General features: G+C 35.2%; 1 protein-coding gene across 1 annotated transcript; it reads right to left on the bottom strand.

The window, feature by feature from the left end:
• Nucleotides 1-4,210: 4,210 nt before the first annotated feature.
• Nucleotides 4,211-23,110, bottom strand: LOC125868777 (flowering time control protein FCA). The gene is made up of 18 exons (XM_049549341.1): nucleotides 22,624-23,110; nucleotides 18,091-18,161; nucleotides 17,421-17,499; nucleotides 13,792-13,874; nucleotides 13,663-13,714; nucleotides 13,468-13,535; nucleotides 12,956-13,022; nucleotides 11,850-11,929; nucleotides 11,696-11,763; nucleotides 11,492-11,554; nucleotides 11,247-11,409; nucleotides 9,744-9,827; nucleotides 9,091-9,648; nucleotides 8,599-8,784; nucleotides 8,305-8,511; nucleotides 8,187-8,222; nucleotides 5,370-5,415; nucleotides 4,211-4,656 (listed from the first exon to the last, which is right to left on the bottom strand). Exons 1-18 carry the CDS (start codon nucleotides 22,934-22,936, stop codon nucleotides 4,649-4,651), a joined length of 2,232 nt encoding a protein of 743 aa, XP_049405298.1. The 5' UTR covers nucleotides 22,937-23,110; the 3' UTR covers nucleotides 4,211-4,648.
• Between the last annotated feature and the right edge of the window lie 1,003 nt (nucleotides 23,111-24,113).

The raw sequence follows: 24,113 nt of genomic DNA, 5'->3' as shown, positions 1-24,113 counted from the left end.
TATTAATATTTTGAACCCACCCGATCCACAATCAATATAAAATAGTCATTCATTTTTTTTGTTATGTAATAGAGAAAATAGCCAAATCACCCCTCAACTTATAACCAGATTACCAACTACACACCTATACTTCACGAGGGTCATATTACCCCCTAGACATTTTCAAAATGAAATATATATCTCCTTAAAATCGAACACCCAGATTCGCACCAAGTAGTAATATGCGCGCACCCTACCACGTAATATTACCTTTTTTTATATAAATAATTTTTTTTCTCTATTATGCTTTTTCCTTTTATATTTTCCTTTTTTGCTTTTCTTTTGTCATTTTCCATTCCTCTTTTTCTTTGTCTTCAACAATGTTATTCAGCTAAAAAAATGTCTTTTTAGATAGGATACATTCCATAGACTACTATATATCCAACAAAATCTTGATGTTCTTTATTGAAGCTTTAGGAGAATGAGAAACCCCATTGTTGGAATCACTTCTGCTTCCACTGCTAGTATTGAAATTAAAACAATGCTTTGAAAATTTACTAGTAAGCAACACTAGTTAGCCGAAATGAGGATACCAGTTTTGGCTAGCAGAGAAACTAGTGTTGATTTCGATTTAGCAATGTTAACCTAAGAAGTTTGATGGATTATTGCAACCATTTCATTAAATGGATTTTCTCCATTAATTAATTTGTTATCCAATGATTTTGTAAATATATTCTTCTAAGTTAATGGGTTTGTTACCCAATGAATTCTTCTCCATTTTTGCACTAAAGTTCAGTCCTTTTGACTTTCGATTTTAATTTTGAGTTACCGCAAAATTTTCAAATCGGTGAAAAGTGAAGCTACAGTGACAAGTATGCGATTTGAAGATGAGAGTTGGCATAGTGATAAATGGATGATGCCGGCCTGGTGGTGGAGGTGAGCTGATGTTGCCCTGTTAAAGAGGAAAAGAAAGAAGAGGAAGAAGGTAAAAATGAAAAAATAAATAAGAATAACAGAAAGCATAAAAATTCAAAAAAAAAAATAGAAAAGTAATATGAAATAAAAGAAATACTTAATTATTTTTATTGCCTCTCACTCTCTCAAAGAGAGTGAACTACACCTTCTTTGTCACCTCAGCGTTTAAGGAGCAAATAATTATATTTTAAAATAGTCCATGGAGATAATAGGTTTCTCGTAAAGTATAGGTGTGTAATTGGTAATATGATAATAGATTAAGGGGGCATTTGGCTATTTTCTCTATGTAATATAATTGATTACTTGCTGATAAAAATAATTTTTAAAAAAATACCTTCATCTTCAAGAAAGAAGTCCGTTCATCTTCCCAAAAGTTTTGTACAATAGTGCATCAACCCCTTCCAATAACACAAATTGATTTGTATAATATTATTAATCTTGGACAAAATCAAAAGGCCAAACACATGCAGATCCTTAAACTTGTCTCCAAATTTCATTTTCGCACTCCAACTCAACCTTGTTTCATTTTAACCCTTTAACTCAAATTTTTATGTTTTATTTTGGCACTTCTAAGTGATGTGGCAGAGTGTGTGCATCACACTTTCTCTAAGAGAGTGAAATACAAAAAAAAAAATTAAAAAAAAATAATAAAAGATTAACCCTTCAACTCTATTTTTTTTATGTACCATTTAAACACAAAATACTAATTTTATGATTTCTTTATTTTTATATATGCTCTTCAACTGCAATTTTGTATTTTAAAAATCGTCATTCATCCGTTAGTTATTGTAAAAAATTCAAATTGACGGATGATCATTGATTATTTTTTTTAAAGTAACAATTTCTTTTTGAGAGTTTCCCTGTATTTTTGCGTGAAAAATAACCGACAAAAGTGCGTTGATTTTCTTTCTTAAGAAAATCAATGACAACCCAACGAAATCTATCAAGTTTCAACATTATTTTATAGTGTTATTAATTAGCAATGAACATGAATTTTTTTTACTCATATTTAGTTGAATGAAAAATTAGAAAGCTGGTATTTGAGTTAGTCTAAATACATTATATATGGAAAAAAAATATGTGATGTTATTTAATTTAATTAATTGTTTTAAAAAGAAAATCAACACACTTTTATCCATTATTTTTCGCACAATAATGTACAGAAACTCTAAAAAAAATGATGTTCATCCATTAATTTTTAAAAATAAAAAAAGATATGACATTGATTTTTAAAATGAAAAAGTGAAAATGAAGAACATAAATAAAAATGAAGAAACTTGTCATTAAAATACAACATAAAACGTTTCTTTATTTTTATTTATGTTCTTCATTTTCACTTTTTCATTTTAAAAATCAACGTCATGTTTTTTAAAAAAAAAATAATGGACGAACATCAATTTTTTTTTATTTTTTTAAGAGTTTCTGTACATTATTGTGTAAAAAATAATCGACAAAAGTGGATTGATTTTATTTTTAAAATAATAATTAAATTAAATAACACCACAAGTTTTTTTTTCATATCTAATCTATTTGGACTAACTCAAATACCAGCTTTCTAATTTTTCATTCAACTAAATACGAGTAAAAAAAAACTCATGTTTATTGCTGATTAATAACACTATAAAAAAATGTTGAAACTCGATAGACTTCGTTGGGTTGTCATTGATATTCTTAAGAAAGAAAATCGACGCACAAACTACACGCAAGTTGTCCCTTTTTTATGGAGATTTACCCATCACAGAAATGCACTTTCGTCGGTTATTTTTCAGGCAAAAATACAGGAAACTCTCAAAAAGAATTGTTACTTTTTTATAAAAAAAAAAAATCAATGACCATCCGTCAATTTGAATTTTTTACAATAACTAACGGATGAACAATGATTTTTAAAATGCAAAATTGTAGTTGAAGAGCATATATAGAAATAAAGAAATCATAAAATTAGTATTTTGTGTTTAAATGGTACATAACAAAAATAGAGTTGAAGGGTAATTCTTTTATTATTATTTTAAAAAATACATTTTTTTGTCTTTCACTCTCTTAGAGAAAGTGTGATGCATACACGCTGTCACATCACTTAGAAGTGCCAAAATGAAACTTAGGCACAAGTTTAAGGGTCAGCCAAATTAAAAGCTTTCCAACAACAAAAAATTGATGGTGCACCGAGAGATGCTTCAAAATCTATTTGAAGAATATTTCAAACCCTTTCAACGACAATCTATTTAAGCTTGAAATTTTCAATTTTATTGCAATCCATTTTGAAGTTTGGAGTTTTATCCGTCAATGGTGGTAGAATTTTCAACCACTTTCAAGAACAACAAAACTGTAGATCCACTTTAAAGCTTGAAGCTTATTTATCAATGGTGAGAGTATTTTCAATACCTTTTACCAATAAATCAATTCAAGTTTGAATTTTTCGATTCAATTACAGACTCATTTTTAAGCTTGAAGTTCTGTCCGTCAATGATAGTAGTTTTTGACCCCTTTCAACAACAACAAAAAAATCAATTTGAACAAAGAATTGAAATGAGTCTCTTATTTTTCATTGAACGCACATTGCTATTGTGTTCTTGTTTTGGTAAAATTTGGAGAAGGACCGAAAATGAAGATGAATTGAAAAAGAACGTAAAATTTTGGGGTGTATTTGTTTGGGCATATTATTACAGTGTTGGTGACTGGGTGGGTTATAATATTTGGGCGAGTTTTTATTAATCCAAGTGGGTCTTCAATTTTGGGTAAATTTAAGTAAAATATCGGATAGATGCACAAGACTATTCATCCGTTAATGTTAAGGATTCAAGTGCTCCACTTTTTGGATGGCAAAACTAGTATAACAAAAGGTATACATATGTCATTTTCGATAGTTAGGGGTATATTTATCCTTTTTCCATACTTTTTATAAGCTCATCCAAACAGGCCATTAATAGTGGGAATTTTCTACTTCAGTATCCCCAAATCCAGAAAAAATTTTCCCTCCCATACTATGTCTAATAAAGTTTTTGCACTCATTTTCGGAACGATATTATATTCAGGACAAGAAGTAATAATAGATACGATATAGAGACTGGAGTTGCCTAATTGCATAAAACGGAACAAACAGGGATCATTTGAAGTCCTCAAAGTAGCAAAACCGTAGAGAATGAAAATGAACTCACAGAAACATAGGCGTCAAGCAGAACAGAAAACGAGACCTAAAAGAGACCTACAACTCGTTACACATGTAAATATACCATAGACCATAGGACACACAAAGCACGTAAAAAAAGCTAATGAATGGTGCCCCAAGTATATAACATAATAATACAAGGCAACGCAACCATGTCATACACAACAAACTATGATTGAATGATTAATTTTCTTTTGCCAAGGTTTGCTGGGGAGGGGATTATTTCTAGACTACAGACATCTTTGAACCCAACTGTGGGCTCTGATATAAATATAATACGATACAGTAGGGAGTATCAAGGAAATGCTGGAAACCTTAAGGAGGCACACAATGGCAATCTCTAAGCATTCAGAGCTAACGCGTAGACTGGCATTTTAGCATTGACTCCTTAGGGCAGTGTACTCAACACTGTTAATTACTCTACCAAAAGATATTCACAGAGTAATGCTACATCTCCTTTGAAATCAGGCTGCACAATATAAAATTGTTACATCTGCTTCCAGCTAAATGCATCATTTTAGCCGCAAAAACTCAAGCTCCTGTGAACATTAATATTCATAATAATAAAGCCGTTAGTAATAATATTCTCAATTGTAGAATAAAGACGGGCACAAGCATGCCGCTCAACAAAAGATGCATAGGCCTAGCCATTGCATAGCCCCTTTCAAGTAAACTGTAACTTTAAATGTCCAACTCACAGATCATGCCTAAGCCCAACTTCTAGAATGTTTATAGGAAAAATTACTTGGATGGGTATCTTTTAATAAACAATCACTGATTTTAGCGATCTTTTTATTTATTACCATTTAAAGCAATACATAGCAATACTATGATAAATCCGCAATATGTATTAAAAGTGAATTATGTATGCAATATATATGTATTATAATTGTTTTAAAATATATTATGCTTGTTCGGTGAGAAATTTACACATTATATTAAAATGTGTGATAAAATGTGTGACAAATATATTATTCATCAATAAAACTTGTATTATATGTGTTTTATAAATTGTTCCCCGTAATATGTATTAAAATTGTATTATAAATGTATTAAAAGTGATTAAATGAAAAAAATGGTATCACTATAAATGGTAAATTTTTTCTTAATATAGTATATTTATGTAAGTTTCCCATGTTTATATGCTCGACCACCAACCCACCAAAACGAAAGGGTTGCAAGATTATCGGTGATACTTGAGCTATTTCTGGACCAACTTAATAAACTCTGCAATTCAAAGAAAAGAAGAAACCTGCAGGCTTGTTTTTCCACATCCATTCCTGAGCAGCTTGAATCCCCTGTGAAGAGTAAGAAGATGAGGTGATACGGCAGTCAAATGCACCACAAGAAGTTCATCACCCATTATACGTACTGATAGTCCTCAATTTATTCATTAGAGAACTACACCGTAATCAGCACATACAAAATAATTGAGGATCCTTTGATCAATCAACTCATTCCTTACTGTTACTACAGATAATGCATTACTCACGCTACATAGTTATACCATATATGTTGGCGATAAAACAAACACCATATAAAAATCTATATCATTAAAGATTTTTTTGGCGAATAAAAGGACAAAAAAAGTTTAAAATCTAGCAGAAAGTTGGATGGCAGAGAACGTAAAGCAGGATACAACAAATGGCCCTTCTGGCTCAATTGAAGCTTACAGGTTTCTTTGACCACTAATAGAGTGAAGGTTGCACCAAACTGCCTTCACACAAAAGAAGAAAGCCCCGTGAGAAAGCAGATTAGGGGTTGAGGAAACAGACATTGGTGATACCAGCCACTATTTTGCTAATTCAACTTAAAGCCATACTTTAAGTTGACTCTTATTAGACTAAAGAAAAAACAAAACCAAATAGAGACAAGGAGCACTTGGACCCGGAGAAAACACATACCAAAAGAACAGACAATTTTCATCTTTTCCCTTCTCAGCAATTGGTTGTGCTGAGGGGGAGAAATATGGACACGGGTATTTTGTCAAGTACTGTGGCAAGGGACTGTAGAAGCCATGCCAGGGAGAATCTCTCATCTTCAGCACAAAGGGTAATGCAGAAGGCAGGTATCAGCAGAATACAAGCACACAGATGATTTCATTACCAAACACTAAGTTTAAGATATTTCTATATTTTTTAGATACTTCACAAGGATTCAAATTGAAGAGACAAGATGGCAATATATGACTTAGTAGCTGAAGCAGAAGAAAAATGCTCTCAGGCACGTCTATTGAGGATAGGAACTAAACTATTTTCATTTACACATGACTTCTTTTCCGGGCACTTGGACATCATGATCCTTTGGAGGAAACTAGTTTTTCTTCAATCACCCGTTAATGATTGTTTAAAAACTATATATTTTTTTGAGAATTAATACTGTTCATAAACTTGTTTAAAAACTAAATTTAAAGATTCAGGTGGATAACAGAATTTATTTATTGGCTGGTGACAAGTCATTCAAAATTATTACTCCCTCTGTCCCTAATTATTGTCCACTTTTGAATTGACACACATATTAAGAAAACAATAATTGACATAGTGAGTTTACCATTTTACCCCTATTAATTATGAAGTGGATGAATTAAAAACTTAAAATTTTCAAGAAGTTCTACCTTTTTCAAAAAAATTAATTGAGGGTATAATAGGTAAAATATTGTTGTCCTTTCTTGATTTGTCAAAATGGACAAGTAATTAGGGATAACTAAAAAAGGAAAAGTGGACAACTAACTAGGGACAGAGGGGGTACAAGTTATCAAAATCAGGAACATGGTACGAATGGTTGGAGCGCAGAAGGAATTTAATCAGGAAGAGTCATGTTGTGGTTTTGTCATTCAATGTATTTGGCCCCGGAGCGGTGTGGCAATCTTCCCAGAAAATGGAATTTCAAAGATCATCTGGCAAACTTCTACTGTTCTCATAAATATAAATAATTTTGGCAGTATTAGTCCAGCACTTATGGTCCTCTTTCAAAGCAAATACAAACATCAATGTGGGAATGGAAGATCATTTTGGATAGATAACTGGCTTGGACAGGGGTCTTTAAAGATCATGTTCCCTGATATCTTCAGTTTAAGCTAACAACAGGATGCAACAGTAAATCAAATAGGGGCCCATCAGAATCGGAACTTGAACTTCAGAAGACCGCAACAGGATTGAGAGATACACAGAGTTGATGAGTTTATTTCTCTCTGGAGCATTCAAAGGGTTTGAGGAACAAGAGGACAAATTAATCATCTTTTGATGATTTTATCCATACTGGTCAACAAGCTACATTGTGGCCTTGAAAACATATATGGAAAGTCAAAATTACATACTATGTGGCTCTTTTTGTTTGGCTGATCGCTAAAGAAGCCTGCCTGACTGGAGAAAAATTAACGAGAAGGGAAGGGGTATTCAGTTATGCTCAAAATGTCATCTCTAGAAGAGTCAAAAAGTAACAGATCTGTTTATTCACCGAGCAATCACTAACCAGCTTTGGCAGCTTTTCTTAAACATGAAAGTTATCAGATGAACAATTCCTAGACTGACTAGTGAATTACTGGCATGTTGGAGAAACTTGGGCAGAGTACCAGGCAGAAGAACAAATGGAAAATAATACCTGCTTGCATTTGGTGGACTATTAGAGGAAGGAAAGAAATGCAAGATGTTTTGAAGATATACTCAAGTTCCATTCAGAAAATCAAGTTGAACTCTGTCTTACTTTTTCATTATGTGTAAAGAAGGCTTCATAGAATATTCTGAGTCTATTTTAGAAGTTTAAGAATCTTCGTAAAATCCTCGTAAGTAGAACCAAGGATACACTGATTTTGATGTCACTTTGTTCTGTAAATATGGCAACTAGCACTGCCTTCATTCTGAATTTCTATAATACTCGTAACCTTTATTTTATTAAAAAAGACATGACTTAGCAGTTGATACTGTACATTACAAGATATAAATTCTACATCACCATCCTGGCACATATTTTACTGTGAAGAGAGCCATATTTTCTACAGTTGAGTCAAGAGTGAATGATCTAAAAAGATTTAAAAATTATAAGATCAGAACAATGAGAAGCATAATGGTACCTGAATCGGTTGTTGACCAATCATTCCAACTGGGTACTGGAAAATCAAAAACATATAATAAAAATTCCACTGAAATCCAAGTCCTATAATGAAAAATGGTTAAATAGTAAATACTAACCAGAGTAGCTTGAGAAGCTTGTTGCGATAGTTGAGGAGGGCGGACCTGGGTTGGGACATATGTTGGAAGCTGACTTCGAGGCTGTGCTTGCATTTCAGGAACTTGTTGGGAAGGAAACCCCTGTGGTTGGGCCTGATTATGAGACTGTTGGACCGACAGTTTTTGCTGTTGTTGTTCATATGATATCAGCTCCTCCGGCTTTTCCCACTAAATTTCAAAAGCAGCGATTAATACTTGGTAGGTGGCCTAAAAGTATATAACTCAACCAGCAGGCACTATATAGTAGATGTTTACCCTGCTTTCTCCAGTAGTACTGCTGTAATAGTACTTGAATCCATCAGGAGATGTGTGCTCTGTCCAATTACATTTCACCAGACGTGTAGTCTGGTTCATTCCAGATGTAGCAGGAAGTGCATCTGCTTTTGGTTGGACAGCAGTGGCACTAGGTGCCGCTTGTTGAACAAGCCCAGACCATGGAGACTGCAGGACAGTATACATTGTCAACAGCTAACCTCAATGTGCACAGTAACATTTACTCTTAATACTCGAATATTATTGAAATATTTATAGTTATGGCAAGGAAAACACAAACTGATCCCCAACTAGAACTGGCTGAAACAGAACATATTTTGAACCATAGAACACACAGATTTAAAGAGAACAATGGCCAATAAAGACCATATATCATTCCAATACCATGGAAGATTATTTTCAGAAGGAAAAAATTGAGAATCTCAAAAACCTATGTTACAAGAAATTCTATTGTGAAAATATTCTCAAGTGTACCTGTTGTTTAGCATCTTGTGTGCCCTGCTGGACTGCTGAGTTTTGGCTAGATGGTTGCATGAGCTGCAATTGTTGCTGAAGCTGAGTAAAGGTTTGCTGCGATGATTGAAAACTCGCCTGCAGAGTTTGGGTCTGTTGAGACAACATCTGTGCTAGTTGCGAAGGTGGCCGTTGAAGATGTTGGACCGACTGCTGCTGGAAAGGCTGCTGGTTTGCATTTGCAGATGCAGCATGTATTTGCATGTTGTTACTTAAGGGTGTATGTCCAATGACAGGTGTCATATTGCGCTGCACCTGGGGCTGAGAAACAGTTGATTGCCCAGTCAAACCAAGCGACTGCTGCGATGGCGCTCCATGATGGAAAGGACTTTGACCAGCAGAGTGGGACATTTGTACTTGATTTGTCTGCCCAAACAAAGCATGAGATGTTGGTCCCTGTGACATAGGTATAGACGCTGGAGGCTGAAACTGCACGGAAGATGGTATATGCTGTGGTGACTGAAGTGGCTTTTGTAGTGAAGAAATTTGTGGGCCAACAGTGGGGAATTGTTGAGCAGACTTGCCAACAAAAGACACAACTTAGCACAAAAACAACGAACACAAACCATTCTTAAGATTGAAATAACATTAAGCAAGTTTCTATAAACACATACCAGTTGCGGTGTAGGAGCAGAAGAAGCTGCAAGTCCTGTAAGCATCCCATTTCCAGTGCCATTAACACTCCTGAAGGAGCCACCCTAAAAGTTTGTGCAGGCAGCATTAGAACAACACACCATTTCTATACATGTACAAAGTGTACTTAATATACATATAGAGAAACAATCTTCAGGATATACAATCAACAATTACTCAATCGAGAATTAGTCGAGGTCGATTTCTTCTGGAAATTGCATTTAAATAAGTTGTAGTCAGTAATCACTCATAAAGCAGTCCAATTAAGTATTGTGATACAGCCAAAGGTCACAACCATATACATGCACTTCTACTTGAATTATGCCTAGCAATAAAGTTGATGCCACTTTAGCTCGCAGTTTGCTATTAGAAGTTCAGAAATATCATTCAGATTAGATCATCAAAACACAAATTGTGAAGAGAAAAACACTCTAAATTAGGCTCTAAAAACACACAATCCTAGAGGAATCAAGCAAAAATTTGAACAGGGAACCCTAAAACCTGACGAGAGGAGATAAGAACACAATCACAGAGACATGATCATTTTATGCCTCTGTTCTATTAATTAGTATGTTAGCTTCTAAAAAGACATAGTATCAGATATAAATTATAAAGAAAAATCTTTGAATTTAAGAGTAACATGTGTTTTAAAAAAGTATGAGTAGTTAAGTGTTTGAATGCTACAAGGACAGGTAATAAATAAAATTCCCTCATTAACAAAAGCAGAAATCACCCAAAGAAATTTGACCCAGAATGCAATAAGAAAACATGTTCTGCAGATAAATCCAGGAATATATTACAGGTCTAAGAATTGGTTCTAGTTATATGACTAACGCATGTAGCACATTGGTGCAGCATCATTTTTGGAGGGTCTGAGCAACATAGACCATGAGGTCTCAAATTCAAATCTCAGCGGAGGTAAAAAAACACTAGGTGATTATTTCCCATCTGTATTGGTGGGAGGTAGCAGGTACCTGGTGGAATAATCGAGGTGAGTGAAAGTTGGCCCGGACATAACCGTCATTAAAAAATGACCATAGCATGTATTCGTAATAAGGACACTTAATCTAGTTTCCCAGGAAAGGGTAGGTAACAGATAGTGTAGGCCATTTGCAGTAGTCCATCCCTGATGTGTCTCTCTAATTCCAACCTAGCTAGACATTTTTGCAGGTACAAATATATGTCAAAGAACTGACTTGCTTCCCTCTGCAACAACTGACCACCGACACATGCAACAATTGACCACCAACATATGCAACAATTGACCACCAACATACTTAGAGGAAGTACATTACCAAGTAATCCCCGAGCTATATATTATATAGCTTTAGAATTCATTTCATATGAAAGCCTTTGAACCAAAAGGACAAGCACACAATTACATCAACACAGTGCATGATGGCAAAATTTAAATAAATATTGCAACTTTCCCCTCATAAACAGTTAATCTAACGGCAACAGAGGATTCAACATGTTTTCCTTACCAAAGCAGAAGGCACTGTGGTATCAGTGGATCTAGGAGGAAATTGATTTCCAAAACCATGCATCCCTTGGTTGGAAATTGGCCTGAAACCTTCAGGACTCATAGGACGCCAAGCATTAGGACCAACTTGTCCTTGCAAAGGCTCACCAATATTAGGCGGTGGTCTACATACCAGAGAAAACAAAGAGTCTGAGTTCTAAATATTGAGGAAAACCTCAGTTCCAAATGCAAAAACTTAACTAATACCTAATCCCAGGTGTTGGGAAGCGAGGTCCAACACCAGGTCCACCAAAAGCTGGTCCACCACCTCTGAAAGGAGTGAAAAAGAGTGATAAAGCAAACTATAACTAATTAGCAGAACAACAAATGCACTGGTCAAAGCAAAGCCTACTCAGAACAGAACATCTTTGCTTTTATTAAAATAAAGAACATTGGTATCTCATGAAATACCTAGGTTGTTCTCCAGGTTTAGGTCTCTTAGGGTCAGCAAACCGAACAGTTAAAGGTTGATCGCACCCCTGGAATTGTAAAGGCAATTACAAATTGATAAAAGGGTTTAATAATGGTATCAAACAAGACAACTATTAAGATATCACAACCTTACCCTCATTGTATAATTTCCACTCAGAGAGTTTATAGCAGCCATTGCCATATCTCTATTAGAATATTTGACGAATCCACAACCTTCAAAGTAGTTATAGTTAAATTAGCGAGGGTGAATATAAACTACCAACAATAAACCCCAAGACTTCATGCTTGAATTATTGTTGCTAATGTTCAGCATCCTTCGGTGCAAGTAATCAAGTACTTAACAGGAACTCATTAAGAGGCTGCTTGATACAAATGGATAAGAATAGTGTTAAATATGGTGTATTAGTAATGCTTGCATTAGTTATGCTGAAATTATTTCTTATGCAGTGTTTGATTTGGTGTATTAAAAATAACATGTATTGCATAATTTCTATCGAAAGAAATATTTGTTTAAAAAAAATACCCTCCATAAAATATGATGGAAAGGATGTGACAACGGTTTTGAGGGGCAACTGTCTTTCATCATGCTAATATATGTGCAATTAAAACCCACAACATTACTAATACCATGGATTTCCATGTAGTTAGTTATACATACCTTAATTCCAAATAGAACTGATGCTTCATTAGTTATACATAGGTTGAAAAAGTGTACCAAACAAGGTACTAGTAATACACAAAGCTAATGCATGCATTATTTTTCTAATGCACTCTACCAAACGACCCCTAAGAGAACAAACTAGGACTTTGGAAAAGCTAAGATTATATTTTTCCCTCAGCAAGGAAACGTCTAATTTTTCTTTTTAAACTATTAAATTAGTGAAAACAAAAGGAGTGTGTACTTCCTAGTGATATCTAAGAGAATATTGAAAAATGAAGTGTGAAGACAGGTTAACATAACAATATGGCTCCAACGACCATAATGTATTGTTCAAGATAAAAAAATATATATATTGGACATCTAAGAAAGGATGAGCCTATAGGTAAATCTTTGTAGCTAAAGCACCAATGGAATAGTTCAACAATAGTTTATAAGTCATAAGTTTGCTTCAACCTGAGATATGGAGATCAGAGCCTTTAGGCACTATCAGGGAAAAGAAACTGGGTCTCATCATATAGCAAAAGCACAGGATAAGGTGCACATTCATACAGAATAAAAAAGGAATCAATAACACAAACCACGACTTTGCTTCATATCATCACGCATGAGATAGACATCTTCCACACGACCATATGGTAAAAATATCTGAAAAGAATTGAAAAGAAATATTTAGTAGCTGTTTTTCAATAAAATATGAAAAGAAAACAACAAAAGCGAATCATTCAGAAAATTGTCAGCATTTCATATTCCATGCCAAATAGGTTTTAAAGAACAAGCTATGTACAGTGTGGTTGTGGTGTCACATTCACATGTCATGATGCAGCTATATGTGCATCAACCAATTGAAAAGTTTTCAGCGCCTCACTGGCAAGCAATCACTACTATAATCAATCAACGAAGACAGATGTACATGTATGCATGTTATGAAAATTTAGTTGGGTTTATAGATACAAGGCACAAGCTTTGACTTGTTGAGGCCGTCACATGCTATGCGCGTAGATAGATAGCTATCTATGCAAAAGATAAAATTCCAAACCGAAAAATAGAACATGTGAAAAGAAAAAAATATCTTGGTAATGCATGTACATACTTCTTCAACTTCCTTCTCTGTAGCTTGTTTGTTCAGTGACCCAACAAATAACTTGTATTCAACTGCACCTATCAATGGGGAAGAACAAAAAATGAGTAACAAACTAACAAGCATAAAGTCCCTTTCAACCAAGTCACACGAAGTACTATCTGAACTAAAATGCTGAGGTACTTGGTAAAAGAGAGTAAAAATTACCAAGGCGTTCACGTTCACCATCTGCATACCTGACTTGAATAGGACCAATTCCCTGGTTAAATACACAGATGAATTAAGAACTAAAAAATGAGCCAAACAATTTTCCAGTATCTCAGCAGTAGAATTTACCCCAGGCAAAGTATATTGATTGTGCAATGCTCTTATAGCTCTATCAGCTTCAGCTGAAGTACCATACTTAATAAAACAACATCCTGCAGAAGTCAAGTTTATATCCTGATATTATCAGATTCCACAAAGCTTCACCAGCAAGTACACACCCGCAAAGAAGAGTACATCATTCAGCAGCATAATACATTAGCAAGTAAACAGAATGGACTTTAAGGGATAGCAAAGGGGTAATAAGTCATTAATATAAAGATGAGAAGTCCACGACAACAAATCATATCTTTTTCTGATACGCAAAAGTAATAGTATAGTTTTAAAGCCCACAAAGCGTCGCATGAACACACATATATGATACTCATTCATTCCATCAACAGTGAAGCATACACGCTGCTTGTTTAAGTTAGCCAAACACACCACCCAAACAGGTAGGAATCTCTAACCGCAGATATGAGATCCAACCAAGGTCACCTACTTCATTAACCCCCATATAAGACCATCTGAAGCCCCATTGGCTTTACAATGTTTGACTATTCAAAGACAAAATTATGATAGTTATCAGCCTCTTCGTCTCAACCTTTCCTCGGTCACTGATGACTGAACTGAGTTGCTGAACTCAGACTTCTCAGAATGCCAATTTAGACAGTCATGTTGAAGATAAATGGAACTAAATCAAAGAACTGAGGGAACAATATATTCTGCAATTGTAACATCGATCCAGCATTCTTTTTCATTCAGTTAATTAATCACACAAAAACTAAACTGTAGAAGAGGAGAAGCATGCACGCATAATCCTCCCCAAACATTTGAGAAGTTAATATAACCAAATACATTCTGTAGAAAGTGAGCAGTGAGCACTATTGATTAACTACAGCATAGAAGCTTGTAATTTTCTTTGTATCTCAGAACATGCACTTCAGAAAATCATAAAGATAAAAGTAAAAAATAAGAGCAGTTGCAACGAAAACAACAAGTGTCATCTCAGAAACAAAATTAATAACTAAGGTGGAGAAACAGAGGAAATCTTGCAACTGAGAACATCATTTGAAAATTAAAAGTTCAAATAGCACAAAACTTAATATAAATCCAAATACTCTAAGTGGGTGTTCTTCCACTTAATCAGACAACATGAATGGGGCATAACCATACACCACCTTTCATGTATGTAGTACAATCAAAGATTGCATAAATCAGGACAAGGTATGCAACTTATCACCAAAAACATTCAATCAAATATCATTATAGCCTGACGAAGATCAATTAACAAACACCTACAAAGAAGTGAATGAAGGCCAGAAATGGGGAACTGCATCAAAGCCCAAGAAGCAGACAATGGAAATAACTTAAAGATGCAAAGCACAAAACAGAAACCAAAGTGAGAACCCCGTCACTGAAAATCAGTAACCTGACTCATTAGAGAATTAACTCATCAGCACCACTTTAACTGTAATACCTTTAGAATAAAAAACTTGTACTTCCCTGATTTTAGCCTAGTGACAGGCATCAAACATCTCTCATATCACTATTACTCTTTTTCTGATACAGTTTCTACAGACCCTAGTAACTTTAGTGGTGAAACTGTTTTCATCCCATGCAGTGTTGACCAACCATGTCATTCATGCAACTGCTCTGTCAAATTTTTAACTCTAGCCACCTTTTGTGGCATAATGATGACATATGGCAAAAATTAAAATATAGAAATTCTCAAGGTCCAAATCATACACTCACTACCATGTGTATAAAGCAGGACCTTATTATGACGGTCCCCTGCAGACAAAATAATATGTTGTTTGATAGAGCTCAATAAAGTCATGAGCAAAATATCTGTTGTTTGATGGGATGGCATATGAAGCTCAACGAAGCTCAATAAACACACCTACTATGCACCCCATGGGTTTTGGTAATGGAAAAGCATCACAGGGACTCGCAATTAATATACACAATCAACCACACCAGTAGAACGAAACCAACCATATATAATCTAATATATCTTATGAGGGAAATTGCTAAAGCAGCCTGCATTGATGATGAACTTCATCAAGAAAATTACACATACATATCCATTAATGTACTCAAATATTATATCGACCATGCCACCACACAGCAAAAAGCAGTGTGCACAACCCTGTTTGTTCTATAAGGGTGTCACAACCCTGTTTGTTCTATAAGGGTGTCACAGCCCTGTAATGGAACAAAATCTAGAATTTACACAACGTGGCATACGATGCACATGCATTTTGTTAATGAACAACTACCATTACTTCTGACAATTGTTATTGACCATGAAGCCAAAACTCAAAATCAACCACACCAAGAGGATTACATAAATTAATAATTAAATTAAAACACCTTCTAGTGCATTATCATAAGAACCTCATTCACCCATGAACATCATCGAACAAACATTAAGAAGCATTCGGTGAAGAGCTCACTCGCATCGGGGTAAATAATGCAAGATAATTCACAAGGCCCCTATCAGCACAAGCAATAAATTGAAGATGGAATATTAATATCCTAAACATCACATTCATCCTAGTATATGTTTGAAAAATCCTGGGGATACATTCAAATACACAATATTGCACCAAAAAAAGAGAAAATGGCAATGTCATGTCATCCAGGCACCTACCAACCAGACACACTCATTCACCACGCACCGCATGTTGCAAATGATAAGCATACGGACGTATCGAGGAACTATTAACTAAAGGAGGGTGTGGCTTCAAAATCAACCATACGCATTCAACTGACCAGGATATGAATGGAGAAGAATAAATGTCTAAATACACATAGCACTACAGAATGATTTCACTAGCATCTCAAATCAGCATCTAGCAGCCATGTCAGCCTCAGCACTCTGATTAAAGAGATACTCTATTTATTTGTTCTGTTGTTTGTTGTCATACACCAACCACTGATAAGATAAGCTTCAGATGAGATCTAGGAAAGCCTCAATAAGTCAATCATTCTCCGGAAGTGAAAAGTAGATGATATTATTCTGTTAATTAATACGACAATTTACCAAGGAAATAGTTTGCAATTCATCACTCACTTCTAAAGAGATATGCTAAACATCCAGCTGGACACACCATTTCTATTTGATGATCCAACTTCATATCCACAAAAGAAATCCACAATTGGATTACTATAGAGTCAAGCATGCATCAACATGATGAATTTTCACATCTACAACAACTGAATAAATCATATCACTACTCCAATGGAATAGAAGTTGGGCACATCACTAGGTAATAATCCAAATGTCAATCATTTCAAGTGATGTACATCCAGAGATTCCACAAAGTAAACACAGAAAACAGTTGCGCTCACATAACCTAATACTATAATCATACTCTAATTTCTCCAACTGACGCCTATTCTACAAAACAAGAACCTTTCTTCACCATTGTCAACTTCCACAGGAAGGTTGATTCACAAGTTTTATTCTCGTCTTCTCTTTGGTTGACAGGATGAACGCAAAAGACAGTTGCAATCAATACCAGGCATCCAGACAATTGTGGAAAACTAACTGACATCAAACATGATCTTATACTGCTCGTTCAGCCCTCAAAGGTCCTGAAAAGATACACGTAGATCCAAAGCAAATCTGCAAAAAAAAATCTAGCAATACATACCTTGTTGTTGCCCAGTTCTCTTATCTTTGATGAAAGCAACCTCGAGAACTCGTCCTTGTTCCTCAAACAAAGGTCGGATCTGACATCAAACAAGAATGATCAGCTAATTGGACTGAGAGATGAGGAAGAATACCAAGCACATTCTGAAATGATACAGGTTGAATAAAAGGAAAAGATCGGTTGGCAGCATTCTTGGCAAACAATATGCATTGACGTGTAGAAGTTAAAAGGAAGCATATCCAGTGAAAATGAACTTCCTAGAGCATACAGGTCATGGCAAGCAAAATCATAGTGGCGCCCTTGTCACAGGCATGACCATTGCTCAGAAAATGTTCAGCTCAACTACTTTCTCTTAAGAGAAATCAACATCAACTGCAAGTTATCAATCAATCCGAATACCAACATATTATGTGTCCCTTCGCAACATAGTTTATTCTTCCCTCTTTGACAGGATATCAAGATCAATAGTTTGCTGACACAGAGAACTAAGTACATGCCAATTAGGATATAAAATATGTATGGTAAAGAAGAGAGGTGCATGATCCGGAAATCAAGGAAGCAAATATAGTAGGAACCAGAACACAAAATACTAGTGTCACCTATTATGAGTACTAATAACAATGAGGGAAAACAAGACAAATGACAAGTTTAAAGATTAACAAGGACTTACATCTTCTTCAGTTGCCGTTCTTGGGACAGATCCAACAAAAAGTTTGGCAAAACCAGCTTCATCAACTTGTTCTGAATGAATATGGATAACAATGAATACACTAAAAATAATATTTAAAAAACAAAAACAGAAAAACAAGCAGAGAAGTATTAAGGACCTATCACGTGTTAATTATATACTAAGAGAATAACGAATGTCACAGAACACTAACAGAACAAAGGATCTGCATTACATTGACCAAGCAATATACAATTGCCTTTTAGTCAACAAATTTCATACATATATATTAAAAGAAAAACATTTGATCAACAATATCTTACAAAAGTATGCCTACAAGTAACTACTACATTATATACACAGGATTTCCAGTTAAAAGAACCATGATGCTAGACATTTTGATCAAGGAAGTACATAAGAGACATCTGAATAGTATAATATAACTTAGAATACTCTTCAGGCTCGAGGTGCACATAGAACTAGAGGACAAAAGCGGGGATAAAAAGTTGTACATGTTAGCCAAGGCAAGGGAGAAGATGACACGTGACCTGGACCAAGTTAAGTGCATCAAGGAAGAGGACATCAAAGTACTGGAGGAGGAAACACTCATTAGACGGAGATGATGGACATCAAAGTACTAGAGGACGAAACACAAATTAGACGAAGATGACAGTCATACTTCCATGAACTCTTGAATAAGGGGGGTGACCGAGACATTGCGTCGGGGGATCTGGATCACTCCAAGAGAAGTCGCGATTTTGGGTAATGTAGGTGTATAGCGGTGGTGGAGGTCACGGGTGGTATTTGTAGGATTCGTAGGGGAAAAGCATTCAAGCCTAATGAGATCCCAGTGAAATTTTGGAAGTGTCTAGACAGGGCAGGTATGGAGTGGCTGACTAGGTTGTTTAATGTCGTTTTCGGACAACGAAGATTCCAAAAAATGGAGGTGGCATACAATGATACAAGAACAAGGGAGACATTTAGAATTGCAACAATTATAGAGATATCAAGTTGTTGAGTCACACTATGAAGATTTGGGAGAGGGTGGTGGAGCTTAGGGTAAGTATAAGTGTGTCTTTTTCCAAACACCAATTCGGATTCACGTCAAAGCACTCAACTACAGAAGGCATACATCTAGTATGGAGACTAGTGGACCGGTATAGGGAGAGTCGAGAGACTTACATATGGTGTTCATCGGTCTAGAAAAGGCATACGACAAAGTCTCACGAGAGGTTCTATGGAGATGCTTGGAGGCTAGAGGTGTACTTGTTGCATATACTAGGGCAATCAAGGACATGTATAATGGAGCCACGACCAGGGTAAAAATAGTGGGAGGAGACTCGAAGCACTTTCTCGTTGTGATGGGGTTGCACCAAGGGTCAGCTCTTAGCCCTATTTTCATTTGCCTTGGCAGTGGGAGTTAACGCTAAGTTAGAGGTATGGAGAAAAACCCTGGATTTTAAAGGACCAACATCAAAACAAAATCTATGAAGTTCAAAATCAATGACGCAATGCATGAGGTTGACATAGAAGTGAAGCTTGATACACAAGTCATCCAAAAGAGGTAGCTCCAAGTATCTTGGGTTTAATATCCAAGGAAATAGGAGATAAACAAGGGTGTCACTCACCATATGGATGTAGGGTGGATGAAGTGGAAGCTAGCATCCGAAGTCATATGTGATAAGAAGATGTCACCAAAACATGAATGCAAGTTCTACAGGGTGACGGGGAGGAGTGTTGGCCAGTCAAGAACCCTCACATTCAAAAGATAGGTTGAGAAATGAGGATGTTACGATGGATATGTGATACACTAGAAGTTAGGATTAGAAATGAGGAAATTCGAGACAAAATGGGAGTGACTTTAGTAGAAGATAAGATGCAAAAAGCAAGACTGAGATGATTTGAACATATGAAAAGGATATGCACGGATGCCCCTGTGTGGAGGTGTGAGAGGTTGGCTATGGACAATTTTAGGAGAGGTAGAGGTAGACCGAAGAAGTATTGGGGAGAGGTGAGTAGACATGACATGACACAACTTTAGTTTATCGAGGACATGACCTTAGATAAGAGGGTGAGGAGGACACGAATTAGATAGAAGGTTAATAGGCAGCAGTGTGTTGTCTTGTTGCCCATTCATACTAATAGTCGTAGTATTGCTCATGTAGTTTTTCGTCCTTTTATTTTTTTGATTTGCAGTTTTTCGTCCTTTTATTTCTATTACTATCTGTTGATTCTTTGTACCTCGATTATCATATTGTTTTATTGTAGTTTATATTTTGTTACTATCTATTGTTTTAGTTATTATTTATTGTTTATTGTACTTTTGTTACTTCTTTTTTTGGACTGTTGTATTAATCATTTAACCATTTGATTACGTTTGTTTTATCTTGTCTTGAGTGTAATACTAGCTAGTAGGTATACACTAAGTTGCTCGGACTCGGGTGCGGGTATCCGAGACGGATGCAAATCCGAGAGTCGGATTCGGCAAAATTTAAATTTAAAGATTCGGGGGTGCGAATCCGAGTATGGATACGGGTGCGGGGATTCGGCTAAAATTATTCAATATTATAAAATATAGTTATAATGATAATAATAATAATAATAATAATAATATTAAATATCTTGTAAAATGCTATACTTAAAAGCATATCAATTATAGATATACAAATTTAAAAGTATAAATTAATTACTTGTTACTAATTAATTTTAAAAAAATTATAATTCCTTTTATTTATTATAAAAAAAAATAATCATTTATTTATATATATATAGAGAGAGAGAGAGTCTAACTTAAATTAGATAGTAGTACAATTNCTTGTTACTAATTAATTTTAAAAAAATTATAATTCCTTTTATTTATTATAAAAAAAATAATCATTTATTTATATATATAGAGAGAGAGAGAGAGTCTAACTTAAATTAGATAGTAGTACAATTCATTAAAGTTCTGTGTGCTGCCCTTTCTTCTCCCAAGAATGCCCTTTCTTCTCCCAAGAAACCCTAGCCTGCTTTTTTCCTTTCCAAGAAAAAAAGCTTTCTCTCTGCTTTTTCAAGAAAAAAAACTTTGAATTATTTATTCTTTCCCATGGAGCCCCTTCGCCTCCTCTGTACAAGAAAAAAGATTTGTCTGCTCTCTCTATATTCTTGTAAGCTTTGCCTCTTCATTATTCTTTTCCATGGAGCACCCAGACGTGACAACTTCGTCGTCGTCAACTTTCGCCGGCCATGAAATTGATCTCTTCCCCATTTTTTTTCTCGGCTTTGGTCAAAGTATCCGGATCGGATTGACCGAATCCGACACGCACCCCGCACCCCGCACCCGCACCAGTGTCGCGTCGAGACGGGTTCGGCCGCAAAAATGAAGAGTCCGCGCAACATAGGGTATACATCACAACCTCAGCCTTAAGGTCCTTAACTATTAATTTATATTTTATTTTATTTTTATGACAAGGGAAACCCGCAGCCGCTACCCTTAAACCTTCGCTCATATGCAATAGCTCACAAACCACATAGGAGAGGTAATCCGCACTAGGCAAGCCCGGTGCGACGAGCTCGACCCAGAAGGCAAACCCTTGCTTTCGTTGGCAAGGGGTTTCGAACTTGAGACCTCCAACATGGAAGTCCCAAGCCCAAACCACCCCGAAGGGTACTATTAATTTCTATTTGGGGGGGGGTTGTTTAGTAAGCCTTAAGGTCCTTGACAACCAACATCATAAAGAACATATCAATAATTTTTCCTTTTGGATATAGCGGGACGAGGTTGAATAAAATGGAAATTCTTCTTTTAGAGACTCAAATTAAAATTGCACATAGTAGCAAAAGAATTGTGCTTGAAAGTACAAAAACTAATTGGGCGTTCAAATGTATCCTTCCATCAAATCTATACAAAATCACATACGATTCATGAGGAGATAAAGAAATAGAGCGAACCAAGTACCTGTGTCTTACCCTTTCAAGGAAGGGTTAAAAATGACATTATATATAACATATTTAAATAGAAAATAAACAAATCCTATCATGAGTGGATTTAAAATGAATTAGAATTACGAAATAGGATTTTAGGGATAAGGAATAAATTAAACAAACAAATCATGGATATCCAAGCGATCTTTTCGTAGGCGTTTGCCCCCGATTCAATCGGGGGATCGAATTGATTATAGAAACATGAGTTTAATTGGTCGATTTATTAGTGAACAAGGAAAAATATTATCAAGACGCGTGAATAGATTGACCTTGAAACAACATCGATTAATTACTCATGCTATAAAACAAGCTCGAATTTTATCTTTGTTACCTTTTCTCAATAATGAGAAACAATTTGAAAGAACCGAGTCGACTGCTAGAACTACTGGTTTTAAAGCCCGAAATAAATAGGCTTACTTTTTCTTCACTTGAATCATAATTACAAGAATCTAGATTCATCTGTTATCCATTCCACTATACCAAGTAAATTTTGTTCCAATTCTAAATAATCCACATTCAACTTACCAGTAATAAAGAAGAAAAACAAAAATGAGGATAAACTTTACGGTATACCTGGAGACGGGTAACCCCGTTTTTGCCCCGAAAGAGGATGAGGTGGTGGCGGCATCTGGTAACCCGAATGCAACCTTCCAGAATCAACCCCACCACCACCACCACCAGTAGCAGCTGTAGTATCAGTAGAGTGCCGAGGAGGGCTATTGAAGGCCCGGTGGTGACGGGGGCCACGGAATGCATCCGGACTTCGACGATGATGATGTTGAGGGTTCCCAGAACCATCAGAAAAAGTTCTAGGAGATGGAGGACCCCTTGAATGGTTGTATTGAAATGGGTCTGAGTTGTACCTCTCTCCTTTGTGTTTATCCATGGAAATTGGGTTCACGAATACAGCTATTCTTGAGGATTATAGAGAAAAAGGGTTCGAGAATTGGGACTCATAAACCCTAGAGTTGTTTGTGCTTAAACCTATACTGAACGAAGAAGCTATGTATGTACTTTGTGTTGGAAGTGATATCTGTGATTCGATTATCGCAGAGCAAACTGACGTCGTTCCGCTTGGACGAGCATATTATTTTTAGACATGAAAAAAAAAAAGTGTTTTAACATGATGATATAAATATAATCAAAAATATCAAATAAAATAAATTTAAAAATCATTCCATAAATGAACTAAGTTCATACGAAAAATTCAACACAAAAATAAATGAGTATGACATATATATTGGTTATATATGTATATATGACAGAGATATTTTGATGTTGAAAAAGAAAATTAATTTGTTGGCTTCTGCTTTTGGTGTTTTTTCGAAGCGTAAAATTTAAGCTTTTTTCCAATAGCAGAAAATTGTTTCTGCTTCCATTTAAAAACAGTTTTACTTATTAGTCAAACACTCTGATTTTTCAAAAAAAGTGTTTTTTTTTCTCAAAATAAGTATATAAGCTTTTAGTTTATTCCCAATAACAAAACAATTGTCTCTGCTTCTAATTAAATGTATTTTACTGATTGGCCAAGCATCCTAGTTTTTCAGAAAAAAAGTGTTTTTTTTTCAAAATAAGTATATAATTTTTTAGCTTACTAGTATACGTGCCCGCGTGTTGTGCGGATGATTTAAAATGTACTAATTTCATAATTAAAATAACTAATAAAATGTATTATGCACATAATAATATACTTAATTTATAATAATAATAATATACAAATCATTAACTGATTTATTTGAGCACATTAAATTAATATTATAAATTGTATTAAAATATTATATATATAGTTGTATCAACTACGCTTTAGTTTTATAAGAGAAAATGGCCAAATGACCCCCCAATTTATTGCTGGATTTTCAACTACACACTTATACTTCACGGGGGTTCTATTACCCCTGAGCTATTTTAAAGTGAAATTATTTTCTCCCTGAAATGTCATTACCAGACATGTGTCTTGTGGTGAAATACACGCACTTGACACTTGTATTTAACCATTTAATACTTTTTTCTTTAAAAAAAATTCTCCTCCTTCCTCTTCCTTTCTTCCCCAATCATTTTTTCAA

This window comes from Solanum stenotomum, chromosome 1 (assembly GCF_019186545.1).
Source record: "Solanum stenotomum isolate F172 chromosome 1, ASM1918654v1, whole genome shotgun sequence".
Taxonomy (NCBI): Eukaryota; Viridiplantae; Streptophyta; class Magnoliopsida; order Solanales; family Solanaceae; genus Solanum; species Solanum stenotomum.
This window is presented reverse-complemented; position numbering and strand designations above follow the sequence as displayed.

What these genes read in the sequence shown, in the direction of transcription:
- LOC125868777 (XM_049549341.1), bottom strand. Translation starts at nt 22,936, where the DNA reads ATGGATAAACACAAAGGAGAGAGGTACAACTCAGACCCATTTCAATAC. An exon ending in CAGAGAAGGAAGTTGAAGAA is followed by an intron (nt 13,023 to 13,467) that starts GTATGTACATGC and finishes AATTCTTTTCAG; the next exon opens with ATATTTTTACCATATGGTCG. An exon ending in GTACTACTGGAGAAAGCAGG is followed by an intron (nt 8,512 to 8,598) that starts GTAAACATCTAC and finishes TTTGAAATTTAG; the next exon opens with TGGGAAAAGCCGGAGGAGCT.